Here is a 13,983-nt window from a genome sequence, read left to right as displayed (position 1 = left end):
CACAAACAGTTGTTCATAACATTTCCCTACAATTTTTTTTATCTCTATATTGTTAGTAGTTATGTTTCTTGTTTCTTTCCTCAATTTAGTAGTTTTAAGATTTTATCTTGTTTTTATTTTTGTTTTTCTAGTCAATCCTTCTAATGTTTTATTAATTTTGTTCATCTTATAAAAACATCAACTTAAATTAAAATACTTTTCCTATTTTCCATTTTTTATTCTTTTTTATTTCCTTTCTTGTGCTTGATTTGTGTTTACTTTGCTCTTTGCTTAAGATGGAAAATTTGTTATTTACTTATAATTCTCTTCTTCTTAAAGTAGGCATTTATAGCTAGGCCTAACAGTACAATTATGCTGTCTTTTGTAATTACTTGTATAATTACTTTTAGTAATATTATATTTCTGAAAGAGCAGTGGTTTGAATTTCTATTTAGTGTCACTTATGTTCCACATAAAGAATTTTCTTTTGTAGTTCTTGAAATAGAAACCCAGTAGCAAAGACTTCTCTCAATTTTGTTTATGTGGGAATGTCATTTTGCCTTCATTTTAAAGAGGTGGTATTGACATATACAAGATTATTTTTTCTTCCTCATACTTCTTTTTCATTAATTTTAATAGTATGTAATTATGGGGTACAATGTGAAAATTTGTTTCATGTATATGTAATGATCAAATCAGGGTAGTTAGCATTTCTAGCTCCTTAGCATTTATTAAAAATTGTAGTTGTAGATGGACAGAATGCCTTTATTTAATTTGTTTATTTTTGTATGGTGCTGAGGATCAAACTCAGTGACTCAAGCATACTAGGCAAGCACTCTGCCACTGAGCTACCGTCCCAGCCCTAGTTCCTTAGCTTTATAAACATTCTAATTAGCATATAATAATTATACATATTTGTGAGATAGTGTGATATTTCAATATATGTATACAATATGTGATAATCAAATCAAAGCAATTACTATTTTCATCTCCTACTATTACTTTGTGTTTGGAGAATCAATCTCCTATTTTCAACTTATTCATAAATTAAATAATAATTTATTGTGAACTATAGTTACTCCACTCTTCTGTAAAACACTAGAACTTATTAATTCTGTTTGTATTTTGGTTCCCTTTATCAAACCTTCCCCTCTCTTCAAAATTTTGAAAACATCAAGAGAAAAACAAATTGCCATTTAATAGAATATCAAAAAGATTAAGAGCATTTTCTTCAGAAACAATGGAGGTTAGAAACCAGTCACAATATATGCAAACTGTTGAAAGTAAAAACAAAACAAAAAAATCCTTCCAGAGTATGATTCATAAAGAATTGTTAATATTATGGAATTTTTTCATGAATGAGGTATCTCAACTAAAATTCCCCCCTTTAGTTTATAAAGTTGTAATTTGAACATTTTCAGTTTCATTTTAAATTTTGTATTAAGTAGATTTTAGTTCATTTTAAAAGAAGTTGTAATATAACAACATAGTCTTCTAACTTCACAATCCCTCTGATGTTCCAGTTAATGGCATTATAGCATATGTAGCTTAGGCTCTGGTTACAGTTCTTTGGGCCACATTCTAAGCCTCAAAAATAGTGCCAACTCTTTCACATTTTTCCGCTCTAAAGATTAATGAAGTTGTAATATACTAAAATATTCATAAGCAAAAATTAATTAACCAATGGAAACAAAGGTTGTGATAAGCTTAAACTAACTTTTTCAAAACAAAGTAAATTTTTCTTTTTTTTAATAGAGAGAGGAGAGAGAGAATTTTAATATTTATTTTTTAGCTTTCAGCGGACACAACATCTTTGTTTGTATGTGGTGCTGAGGATCGAACCTGGGCCACACGCATGCCAGACGAGCACGCTACCGCTTGAGCCACATTCCTAGCCCCAAAGTAAATTTTTCATAGAATCTTTGTCATCAAGATTTCTACATTTATGCATTTGACTATGGCTACCTATTCTTCCTTAGTCATGTTTTCATTTCTTCTTTTTTTATAAAGCATTTTTAAAAACAGGTTTTATTACAGATTTGGAAATATTATTGCATAACATTTATCTTTCACTCTAACCCCTCCCAGAAAAGTTTTTGGGATTTCAAAGTTTATGTGTACTTCCTTTTCTTTTTTTAAATTAAATTTATGTTATTTTTTTAAATACATGACATCAGAGTGCATTACAATTCTTATTACATATATAGAGCACAATTTTTCATATCTCTATTTGTGTCTTCATACATGAAATTTGGATAATGATGTCTATCACATTTCACCATCCTTGTTAATCCCCCGCCTCCTCCCTTTCCCTCCCACCCATCTTCCTTATCTAGAATTCATCTATTCCTCCCATGCTCCCCCTCCTTACCCCACTATGAGTCAGCCTCCTTATATCAGAGATTTGCTAACTTCACTTAGCATTATCTTCTCCAATGCCATCCATTTATCTGCAAATGCCATGATTTTATTGTCTTTTAATGCTGAGTAAAATTCTATTGTGTATATATGCCACATTTTTTTCATCCATTCATCTGTTTAAGGGCATGTAGTTTGGTTCCACAGTTTATCTATTGTGAATTGTGCTGCTATAAACATGATGTAGCTGTGTCTCTGTAGTACATTGTTTTTAAGTCCTTTGGGTACAGACCGAGGAGTGGGATAGTTGGGTCAAATGGTGGTTCCATTCCCAATTTTTCAAGAAATCTCCATATTGCTTTCTATATTGGCTTCACCAATTTGCAGTCCAACCAGCAATGTTTGAGTACCTTTTTCCCCACACCCTCACAAAAACTTATTGTTGTTTGTCTTCATAATAGCTGCATTCTGACTGGAGTGAGATGATATCTTAGAGTAGTTTTGATTTGTATTTCTCTGATTGGTAGAGATGATGAGCATTTTTTTCATATATTTGTAGATTTATTGTATATCCTCTTTTGAGAAGTGTCTGTTCAGGTCCTTGACCCATTTGTTGATTGTGTTATTTGCTTTTTCGGTGCTTAGCTTTTTGAGTTCTTTATATACCCTAGAGATTAGTGCTCTATCTGTTGTGAGGGGTAAATATTTCTCCCAGGATGTAGGCTCTCTGTTTATCTCACAGATTGTTTCTTTTGCTGAGAAGAAACTTTTTAGTTTGATTCATCCCATTTATTGATTCTTGATTTTAATTATTGTGCTATAGGAGTCTTATTAAGGAAGTTGGGGCCTAATCCCACATGACGAAGATTAGGGTCTATTTTTTCTTCTATTAGACACAGAGTCTCTGGTTTAATTCCTAGGTCCTTAATCCATTTTAAGTTTTGTGCATGGTGAGAGATAGAGGTTCAGTTTCATTTTGTTGCATATGGATTTCCTGTTTTCCCAGCACCTTTTGTTGAAGATGCTAGTTTTTCTCCAGTACATGTTTTTGGCACCTTTGTCTACTATAAGATAATTGTAATTTTGTGGGTTAGTCTCTGTCTCCTCTATTCTGTACCATTGGTCTGCCAGTCTGTTTTGATACCAATACCATGCCGTTTTTGTTACTATTGCTCTGTAGTATAGTTTAAGGTCTGGTATAGTGATGCCACTTGCTTCGCTCTTCCTGCTAAGGATTGCTTTAACTATTCTGGGTATCTTATTTTTCCAGATGAATTTCATGATTTATTTTTCTATTTCTATGAGGAATGCCATTGGGATTTTGATTGGGATTGCATTGAATCTGTATAGTGCTTTTGGTAGTATGGTCATTTTGATAATATTAATTCTGCCTATCCAAGAGCAAGGTAGATCTTTCCATCTTCTAAGGTCCTTTCTTTTTGTTATGCAAGAATTCAATTTTTCTATCTTAGAATTCAGAATTTTGACCTTTAAATATGTCAAAACCAAAACCTATAGATCATTCTGTCATTTCAGCAAGTATTTAATCATCCCCATTCACTTTAAAAAAGTGGTTCACTAATCTATACATCATACTTACATAGAAAGCACTATATTATTGAGATTCCTGGACTCCAGCTTGAGAGATTCTTATTCAGTCTACAGTAGAATCCAAATAAATCCTATTTTTTGAAAGATTATTCCAGGAAATCTCAACAATTAATGAGTTCATATTTTCGAGCTCTCTGCTTTACTTTGTGTTTTCTCTGCAGAAATTTCAATCCTCAGCACCACATAAAAATAAATAAAATAAAGGTAATATGTCAAACAAACAAAAAAGATTTTTGTTTGTTTGTTTGTATGTTTTTAGTATTTGAAAGCTTTCCTTGCATAAATCATAAGTATATCCAAAATATATTGTCCATGATCTTGGCTTAGATTTATTGGGGATGGGTCATTATAATTATTTGAATATTTTTTTTAAAAGATAAAATAATGTCAGAACTAAAATTATTAAAATAGATGCTGAAAAGTGACTGGCTCTTTATTTGAAGGGCAACTTTTTCTGTTTTATCTTTAATCTGTCATTGGAAAGCCTTTAGACCATCTTATTACATTTGTGATTACTAAATTAAAATGACAGATCTCGCCAAACAATGAAAAGATGTCTAATCAGCTAGTCAGTATTATGTAGAAAATATGTATAGGTAGTATGCTCCTTCTGCCAGACTTTCTTCCTGTGCAAAATGCCTATACCTTTTCCCAAGCTGTGGGCAGTGGACCTGAATTTCTGTCCCCATTCAATGAATGGGTGTTTAGGGGCAGGTGGAAGCATGGGAGGGAGGCTCCAGTTTTCTAAACCTGAAATATTAGAACTTCCACCCTATGAGTTAGGCTTGATTGGGGAGAACCCAGGCTTCTCTGTTGAACACCCAAAATAGAGCTTCTATAACTTGTGCATACAGAGGATCAGGCATACCACCAGCTTTCACCTTCTAGAATAAAACTATAACCTCACACTTGAAGCTGAAGGGGAAAGGAACTACTGTCCCATTGAATGCAGACAAGTGAAAGGATTCCATAATGCTGAGCTGTGTAGGGGTAATGGAGTGTTCCGTGGCTCAATTGACACAAATTAGTGCTGTTATCATCATGGCTTAGTATTCTTGAATGTGTCTCTATTTGTTTTATGCCCTCAGAAATATTTCCAAAGATTTTTAAAATATGTTTAGTTATACATGGACGCAGTATCTTTATTTTGTTTATTTACTTTTATGTGGTGCTGAGGATTGAACTCAGTGCCTCACATGTGGGAGGCAAAGACTCTACCACTGAGAATGATTGGTTTCCATAATTTCATCTGTCATATCATTTTGTGTTAGAGAGTGTTTGCCACAGACTGAATTTCTGTAAAAAAAAATAAAATGTAGGAAACTTTGTTGTCCCAGTTTTAAAGGTTAGGAAGTTCAAGATGAAAGTTCCCACAAAGTTACCATCTTGTGAAAACTCATTCTACATTCACAATGGAGCCTTCTCACTGTGTCCTTACATAGTGGAAAGATGAAGGAGTCTCTTTTTAGCCTCTTTTTAAAGAGTACTAAACACATTCATGGGTTTCCATCCTCAAAACCTAATCTACTCCCTCCTAAAGACTCCACATTCTAATACCATTAGCTTGGGGGAAAATATTTCAAATGAATTCTGCTGCACACAGTCATTCAAATCAAGCAGAGTTCCCCAACTTCTCTACTCCATCATCCCAGAAGTCTAGCCCTACTACTATAATTTTGGGATTTCCATATTTTAAGCTGAATGTAGAGGTTGATAAAATATAATATGCCCATTTTTTGCTGTAGAATCTTTCAAATGCAATGGATTTTTAAAATGTAGTTGTAGATGGACAGAATGCCTTTATTTTGTTTGTTAATTTTTATGTGGTGACTAAGGGTCAAATCCAGTGCCTCACACATGCCAGACAAGCACTCTGCCACTGAGCTACAGCCCCACCCCAAATTGCAATGGATTTTTTAAAGCTTCAGAGGAGGTTTTGCAACGTGTTAAATAAAGATACTCGTATGAAGGCATTGTATATCCCAATTTCTGATTTCCTATTTATAATTTATTACTGTTCAATTTGTTTCCAGTCTACCTTCATACATGAGCTCCCACTATACCTCTCCATGAACCTTTCATGACACTCAAAGTGATGCACCTACTCATGATGAGAACAGCATGAATTTGTGGCATTTGAGCCATGTCACACTCCATTACACCTTCCTAAACAGCTTCCTTGAGAATATTTTCCTACCTCTATGTCTTTATTCATGGTACTCATGCACTGTGCCTTTATTAGTACACTGTAGTTATACATAATAGTTGAGTTCATTTTGACAAAATCATACATGCATGGAATTTTATTTACTCAATTTCAGTCTCCAGTGTCCTCATTATTCTCTACCCCTTCCCCTATTTTTCTTCCTCTACACTACTGATCTTCCTTTCATTCTCCTATATATTTATTTCTGATAGATACATATACATAAAGGTATTCACTGTTGTATGTTTATACATACACATAGCATAATTTTATTAAAATCATTCTGCATTTCCTCCATGTCAGTAACTATAAGCCTAAATCCTTCTAATACTTCTGAATTTAATTCAATTTCTTTATCCAACAAGAAACCATCCATGGACATCTTTTTTTTTTCTTATTAAGTTACCTCTTTGCTCTGACCTTTTAAAGATTTAATGCATAGGAATACTCATGATGTATAGGATGTACTGCCTTGTTATATTACATCCTTGCCTTTTTTTCTTCTATTTTTGAAATGTGTTTATGTCTTGTACCCAATTACAGAATAAGCTATTGAAGGACATGTTTGTTTTTTTTAATTGCTTTGGACCTCACTAATTTGCTGGGGCTGGCTTTGAACTTGTGATCCTCTGGCCTCAGCCTCCCAAGTTGCTGGGAATACAGTATGTGCAACCATGCTTGATTTCCAATGTCTTCTTTATGAGTATCGTCATTAAGAACAGTAACATAAATATATGATATATTTAGTAACTATTTTATTGAGTAAATCTCCTCCCTGATGAGTCCTGAAATAGGATTCTATTCATATTGACACTATAATTATTTTGTTCATTAATATGAGCAAATTGGATTATTGGATTACTTAGAACAAATAGTAGTTACCTATCTAGCATTACAGCAATGACAAAACATGCCTAAGAAGTAGAGTATGAGAGCTCTTAATCATACCCTTTATTCTTACTAGAATTCTTTTTATTTTTCCATATCATATTTTAAGAATCATAATGTAATAAAAGTAGTGATAGATATGAATTGATCATGTTTGAACTTTTTAATTACCTTAAATCTAAATCCATTTATTGCCATTAATTTGAATTGCAGATTGATGGAAGAGAATATCTAGAAAAATATTGAAAATTCAGGGACTAATTTTATAATAAACTTTTTGGTGTTTCATATTAAATTAACAATGATAAACATATTGTCAACAGTCATGATGAAGTGATATCTAAAGAGAAGCTATGACATATCCCTATCGTAATCCAAAAAGTGACAAAGCCAGGATGAGAAACACTTTCTCTAGGGTGTAAATTTATTTCAGCAGGTAGGTAAAATTCCAGTCAGTTCTTAAAAAAAAATGATTCCTAAAGAAATTAATCATAGATTAAGTAAATACTATAAAATTTAAACATTTTGTGGCCTTATCTATTTAATTTTACCATAGCAAAGCAAAAGTGGCCACCAAAGTCAACTATCTTATCTTGGAAAAAACATGGATGATTTTCAGTATGATTCTAAGGCAATATGATCTTATTCATATGGCTACAAAATAGCCAATTATTACTAGGAAGTACAGCTCTGTGGTAAAGTGCTTGCCTAGCATGTGCAATGTTCTGGGTACACTGCCAAACACTGAAGGGAAAAAAGCCAGTTGACTTCTAGATCAAACGCATGAAAAGATAAAGTGTTACCTTCTCTTGGAATTTCATATATCAACTATAATATATTTTATTGACAAATGTTCCTTGAAATTCCCATATAGTTATAATTGAACATGAGAATATTCCTCTAAAATGTGATATAATAACATCTCATACTCACTAAACCAGTATCTCCAGACTGAAGTTTGTGGATCATCTCCGAAAAACCAACAACGCCAGAAGAAGCCTTCATGATGGTATATAACAGACATTTCCTCATAGTCCCTTATATCTTCATTATTCTATGAATTAAAACATTCAAAATTTCAAACTGTTATTCCACAAATGAAATGCCATTTTCAGGGAATTCTATAAAATACTGAGATAATATTTATCTACAGGGTAGAAAATACCTTTTTTACGTATACTGTCTGGCAGTTTGTTTGTATATGAGTGCTTCTTAAATTTTAAGGTGAGCAACCAGGGATATTGTTTAAACATATACTCTGATTCATTAGTTCTGTATAGAACCTAAAAAATATTCATTTCTTAGCAGTTGCTAAGTGATGCCATTGTTGTTAATTTGTGAACAGCAATTTGAGTGCAAAGGTTTTATAGGTTTCAAACAAAAAAGAAGGAGAAAAATGTTGATTTGTTAAAATTTGGTGGTGTGTAGATGGGTGATCATTATACTTTTCCTTCTATTATTGTGTATGGTTTAATGATTTTACATAAAAATAAATATCAAAAAGTTTAAAATAAAGAATAAATACATAGTATTTGACTTACATTAGGCTCAACATATGCCTTTGACTGACTGGCTGCCTAATTAACAGCAATTTAATTAATTGATAGCTTAAGCTTTACACACTTTAGAATTTTATCATGATCCAAGGGAAAGTCATTTGATTTTTTGCCACATGACTGGTTAGTATTCTAAAAATAATATCAGTTAAACAATTGCCCCATGAAGTATATATAAATATTACATATTTCTTCTACAATTCCCCTAGAGTATAACTTACAGAACAATTTTACTGTAGCAAATGGGCTTTTCCTATTCTCCCAGTGAGCTGAGACATAGAAGTATCATTTATGTTACATATTTAGATTAGTCCAACTGAACAAGATGAAAAAAAAAACATTGCTCAGAATTTCATTGACTATTCTGAGTCATTCATTCTTGCAAATGAATTTTAGAACTGTGAAGAATGTTATTGTATTTTGATGGGGAATGCAATGGATCCATATAAAACTTTTTGTAGTATAGACATTTTGGCGATATCAATTCTCCCTTATAGAAAATAGGAAGTTTTGCATCTTCTAAGTTCTTCAATTTATTCCTTCAGTATTTTATAGATTACATTGTAGAGTTACTTCACCTCCTTTGATGGATATATTCCCAATATTTTGAGATTATTTTGAATGAATAATTTTACTAATTTCTTTTTCAGCAGATTTATTATTGGAGTATAGGAATACTATTTATTTAATAGTGTTGTTCTTGTATTCTACTACTTCATTGAATTTATTCATCAGCTGTAGAATTCTGGTGGAATAATTTTCGCCTTCTATATAAAGGATATGTAATCAGCAAACAGAGACAATTTGATTTCTTCTTTTACTTTTATGGTTTATATCCTTTTATTTCCCTTATTTATCTTATTGCTCTGGCTAGTTTCAAGAACTATGTCAAATAAGAGTGGTTAAAATGGGCTTTTTTGACTTGTTCCTGATTTTAGAAGAAAATATTTTAGGTTTTTTCCATGCAATATGATGTTGGTCTTGGATTTGTCATATGTAGTCTTTACATTGTTGAGGTCAGATCCTTCAATCTCTATTTTCTCCAGAATTTTTAACATGAATGAGGTGGTGGATTCAAGAATGGGAATGGGGAAAAATCTAAACAATATGATTTTTGCATCAATTGTGGATCAACTTTCTTCTATTTCTATCTCGTTGTCTCAATTTATTCTTGCTTAATAAGACTGTATTATATGTACAAAGGCAAAAACTGGTATGCACAACTTCTTGGCCTCATATTTTTCTTTGTTTCCTCCATGTAAGTGTGACACTAACTTCTCAAACTATGTAATTCCACATTAGAAAACATATATAAGTGCACTAAACTCCAATAATTTGATATTTGTGATTTATTATTTTATTTATGCTCTTTTTATCTAGAAAGTGCTATTTTAAATATTATTTTTAATAGTTTTAGTTGCAGATGGACACAATACCTTTATTTTATTTATTTTATTTTTATGTGGTGCTGAGGATTGAACCCAGTGACACTAAGCTACAACTCCAGCCCTTAAATTTTATTATTTTTTAAAAGAAATAATAAAAATAATTTTATTATGTAATATAAGATGAAATACTCTGAATAGTTATTAACATGGTGTATTATTCTGCTATTATGATTTTTATCATTCTTATAGCATTTATCATACTTACAAAACATAATGTTTTGTTTTCACCCACCTTACCTCTCAAAAGATATAATGATGACAACATAATTTAAAATTCCAGAAATAATACAATTAAAATAGCAAAAATGGCGGCTGGGTATGTGGCTCAAGTGGTAGTGTGCTTGCCTGGCATGCGTGGGGCACTGGGTTCGATCCTCAAAATCACATTTAAAAAAGTAAAATAAAGATATTGTGTCTACCTAAAAATAAAAATAAAAAAACAGCAAAAATGCATACAAATTTTAAAAGATCCAAGCAAAATAAACTTTCTTCTAGAATGAATAAAGCATAAAGGTACGAGTACACATATACCTGCAAATAGTATGTATATCTACAATGTGTTCTACAGTTTAAATAAGTGGAGTATATTTATATCTTAACTATTATTCTTAATAGGGAAGCAATACATGGAGAGTATAGGGTAATAATCACCACCATCATCAATAAAGTTCTTTTTTAACCATCCTTTTTAAAACTTTTACTGACATATAGAATTTTAATCCCATGATGACAACTAGACATTAGAAATTATTGAATCATGCCAGGAATTGCAGAGAATATGAAATTCAGAAATGCAAACTTATTTTCTCTCTTACTGACAAGCAAATATACATTTGATGATCTAGAGATGTTTGTACTCTAACAACTGAATTATTACAGGGATAACGGAGTATTAAACGATTGATTTGCTAATAATCATTTCCTACTTATAGCACAGTATGTTTAGATCAGAATTTTTCCTTACATGCATCTGGCAAATGAAGTAATGAAATGATCAGGAAATAGAAGATAGAACACTGGATTTAGAAATAGGGATTCCTACATTTTGGTTGCTACTCAGTCATTAATTCTATGAGCTTAAGTTATTCACATGCCACTTTTGAACATCAATTTCTTGATCTGTAAAATCCATTCAGTAATACTAAGAACCAACTATGTTTTAGTCAATGTACTTGTCACTATATATGCATAATAGATTTTTATAAGCAATACAATCAACTTAATGTGCTAAAAATAGTACTAGATGAGGAATGAGATAACTGGTACTTATAAAAGCTCAGACTAGATCATTTCTAAGATGACTTCCAGTTCTAACATTCTAGCATTCCATTTGTTGTCTGAAAATGATGTTCAAATATGTCAAGTACTAATCCCTGGGGAGAACTGACAGTTCTTATCTAACACTTGTAACCAATCATGGATGAAAATGAAATAGATGGCATCCTAAATTGTATGCTATCAGAGATTACAGGAATGTGTATCACCTTAGACAATTTTTCTCTATCCAAGATTAATGAAGCATTAATCCATCAATAGTAATGCATTCCTTTGATCTCTTTGCATGGAAAATATCTCTAGGAGTGGGAGCACTTTAACCCAACATCAATAGGTTTACCAGTGTACTAGAGCTTTAGCCTGCAGAAGGGTTTTAATAAGATCAGTTTTAATGTGAACATCATGGAATAGTTAAGAACTGTAAATATAGAAGCCACTCTGAAAGGAACAAAAACATTTTTAAAAACTAGAGAATGATAGCATGAGAAGAAACTTTAGCCAAACTTTGGATGATCTGAGAAAAAATACTTCAGTATTTCCAGATCATCAGTCAGAACAATTCAAAGCATTTTGGTTTGAACTGCCACTTCTTCTGTAGTATTGACTTTTGTTAAGTTGTATATTAGTTATTATTTACAGGAGAATCACTGCATAAAGAAAATGTGTTTTACATGCAAAATTACAAGTACAATAATGATCATTTAATAGTACTGTTTTGTAACATGATTATATTTGAATGATCTGATATTGAGAAAAGTTTGTAGTTCAAAAGTGAACTATTTTATAAAATACACGTTCTTACTGGAATAAAGTTGTAACAAAACAAAATCAAGAAACTTTCGTTAGTCCTGAAAGAAAATAATGTTCCAAATTTATTCAATAGTTGGATTTAAAATATGTGCTTTTGGTTTCTCCCTCACTCTCTACTTTTAATCATTCTTTTTTTATACTTTTAATTGTCAATGGATTTTTTGCTTTATTTATATGTGGTGCTGAGGATCAGACTTAGGGCCTTACACATGCCAGGCAAGCACACTACCACTGAGCTACAACTCCAGCCCTAATCATTCCTTTTAAAATATTAAAATGACTAAAAAAATCACAACAAAGTAAATATTTTGCAAACTAATAAATCAAATTAACAAGTTTTAGTGTGAGAATAGCATTGTTGGTCTATAAACTTGTAATAATACCCATTCATAAACCTGCAACAATACCAATTTAGTCTGTTTGCATTATTTTGTTTTATATATCATTGTTTCCTATTAGCATATTCCCATGTTCCATATCTCCAATCAATAAATTAAATCTGAAAAGCAATTACTAAAATTTATAGAAAAATTTACTAAAATTAAAACCCTAATTTTCATTCTATTACCACATCAATTTTTATAAAAGATTTCCTTCGTAGACATTTGTTCCTTTTGTTTGAAATCCCTGCTTTCTAAAGTACACATTAGATTTCTGTTTACCTCTTCTTCGTTGTCCAAAGTTTCATTGTTAGAATCAAAACTTTCACAGGTCTCTGTTGCAAGTAGCCAATATTCTGTTCCAAATGCTACCAGAAACAGAATTATGCCAATAGCACCAATAATTCCTGCAATGAGAGCAGCAATTCCAATCTTCATGATAGAACTGTTAGTCTTGTGAAAATTGCATGTAAAAGAAGTATTGAAATGACCAGTTGCTAGAGCACAGCTTGTAGGTCTCAACAGAAGACACTATTTTAAGACTAGGATTGACATCTTTTTGTGACTGGTCTAGGTTTCACTAGGCTATATGAGAAGAGCTATTAAAAGCAGATGACCTGGTTCAATTAAGCCATTGGGCTATCTACCACAAACATGTTCCAAAATTATTTCCTACAGAAAAAAAAGCACCCTGTTCCACAACCTCCATATACCTCTCCCTCTCTCTCTCTTTCTCTCCCTGTCTCTCCTTCTCCCTCCATTCCCCCTGCCTCATATCTCACATCAATTTCAGGCAAAATTTATCTAAAATCAGAAGGAGGAAAACTACAATAGCAGCTCTGGCTTCCATGAAAGTGGAGTTAATGATATCTATAATGTAAGTAAGTACCTAGGCTAAAGATCACAGATTATTCTGATTATTACTTAGTATTTTTCAATAGCTATAACTTAGTAGTAAATGTGTGCAAAATTTTCCACGAAACCTAACACTAAACCCAGTATTTGCAAACTGGTTTTAAAGACTCAGCAGAGAGGGTGTCATCTCACCTTTATTTATAGGACATAAAACTAATTTTTCACAATTAAAAAAAGAGATTGGATAGTACTACTTCTGTCATAGGTATGATGCTTTAACTGTAGTTTGGTACAAGAATTAGGATGTACTGACATCAAGGAAGGTAAATATACCAAAAATTATCATTAATTTAATCAAATTTTAACTATACTTACAAAAAAGAACTTCATAGAAAGCCATTAAAATTAGAGGTGACTTGATTAAATGAAAGTGGAAAAGTGAGTGGCAGTATATTATTTAGTTCAAATAATAATGTTTATAGTTAACTTGGGTTTGAGTACAACATTCCACTTGCTAGCTTATGGCCTTGGACAAGTATCTAAACTTCAGTTTATAAACTATTAAAATGAAAAGAATTGTAATATCTAATTTATTAATTTTTAAGATATAACACCCA

At 31.7% G+C, this 13,983-nt stretch overlaps 1 protein-coding gene across 5 annotated transcripts in view; it reads right to left on the bottom strand.

Annotated features, from left to right (window-relative positions):
• Positions 1-13,019, bottom strand: part of LOC143639040 (transmembrane protein 182-like) — an 83,514-nt gene extending 70,495 nt beyond the window's left edge. For all 5 annotated transcript variants that reach the window (XR_013154656.1, XM_077107160.1, XM_077107159.1 and 2 more), the window contains exons 1-2: positions 12,794-13,019; positions 7,976-8,096 (exon numbers count right to left, since the gene is read on the bottom strand). Coding sequence is in view for 4 of the 5 variants with exons in the window: in XM_077107160.1 (XP_076963275.1) it covers positions 7,976-8,096; positions 12,794-12,949 (277 nt within the window). In the remaining variant the exon portion in view is untranslated. The remainder of the gene's footprint in view (positions 1-7,975; positions 8,097-12,793) is intronic.
• Between the last annotated feature and the right edge of the window lie 964 nt (positions 13,020-13,983).

Source organism: Callospermophilus lateralis, chromosome X (genome assembly GCF_048772815.1).
Source record: "Callospermophilus lateralis isolate mCalLat2 chromosome X, mCalLat2.hap1, whole genome shotgun sequence".
Taxonomy (NCBI): Eukaryota; Metazoa; Chordata; class Mammalia; order Rodentia; family Sciuridae; genus Callospermophilus; species Callospermophilus lateralis.
This window is presented reverse-complemented; position numbering and strand designations above follow the sequence as displayed.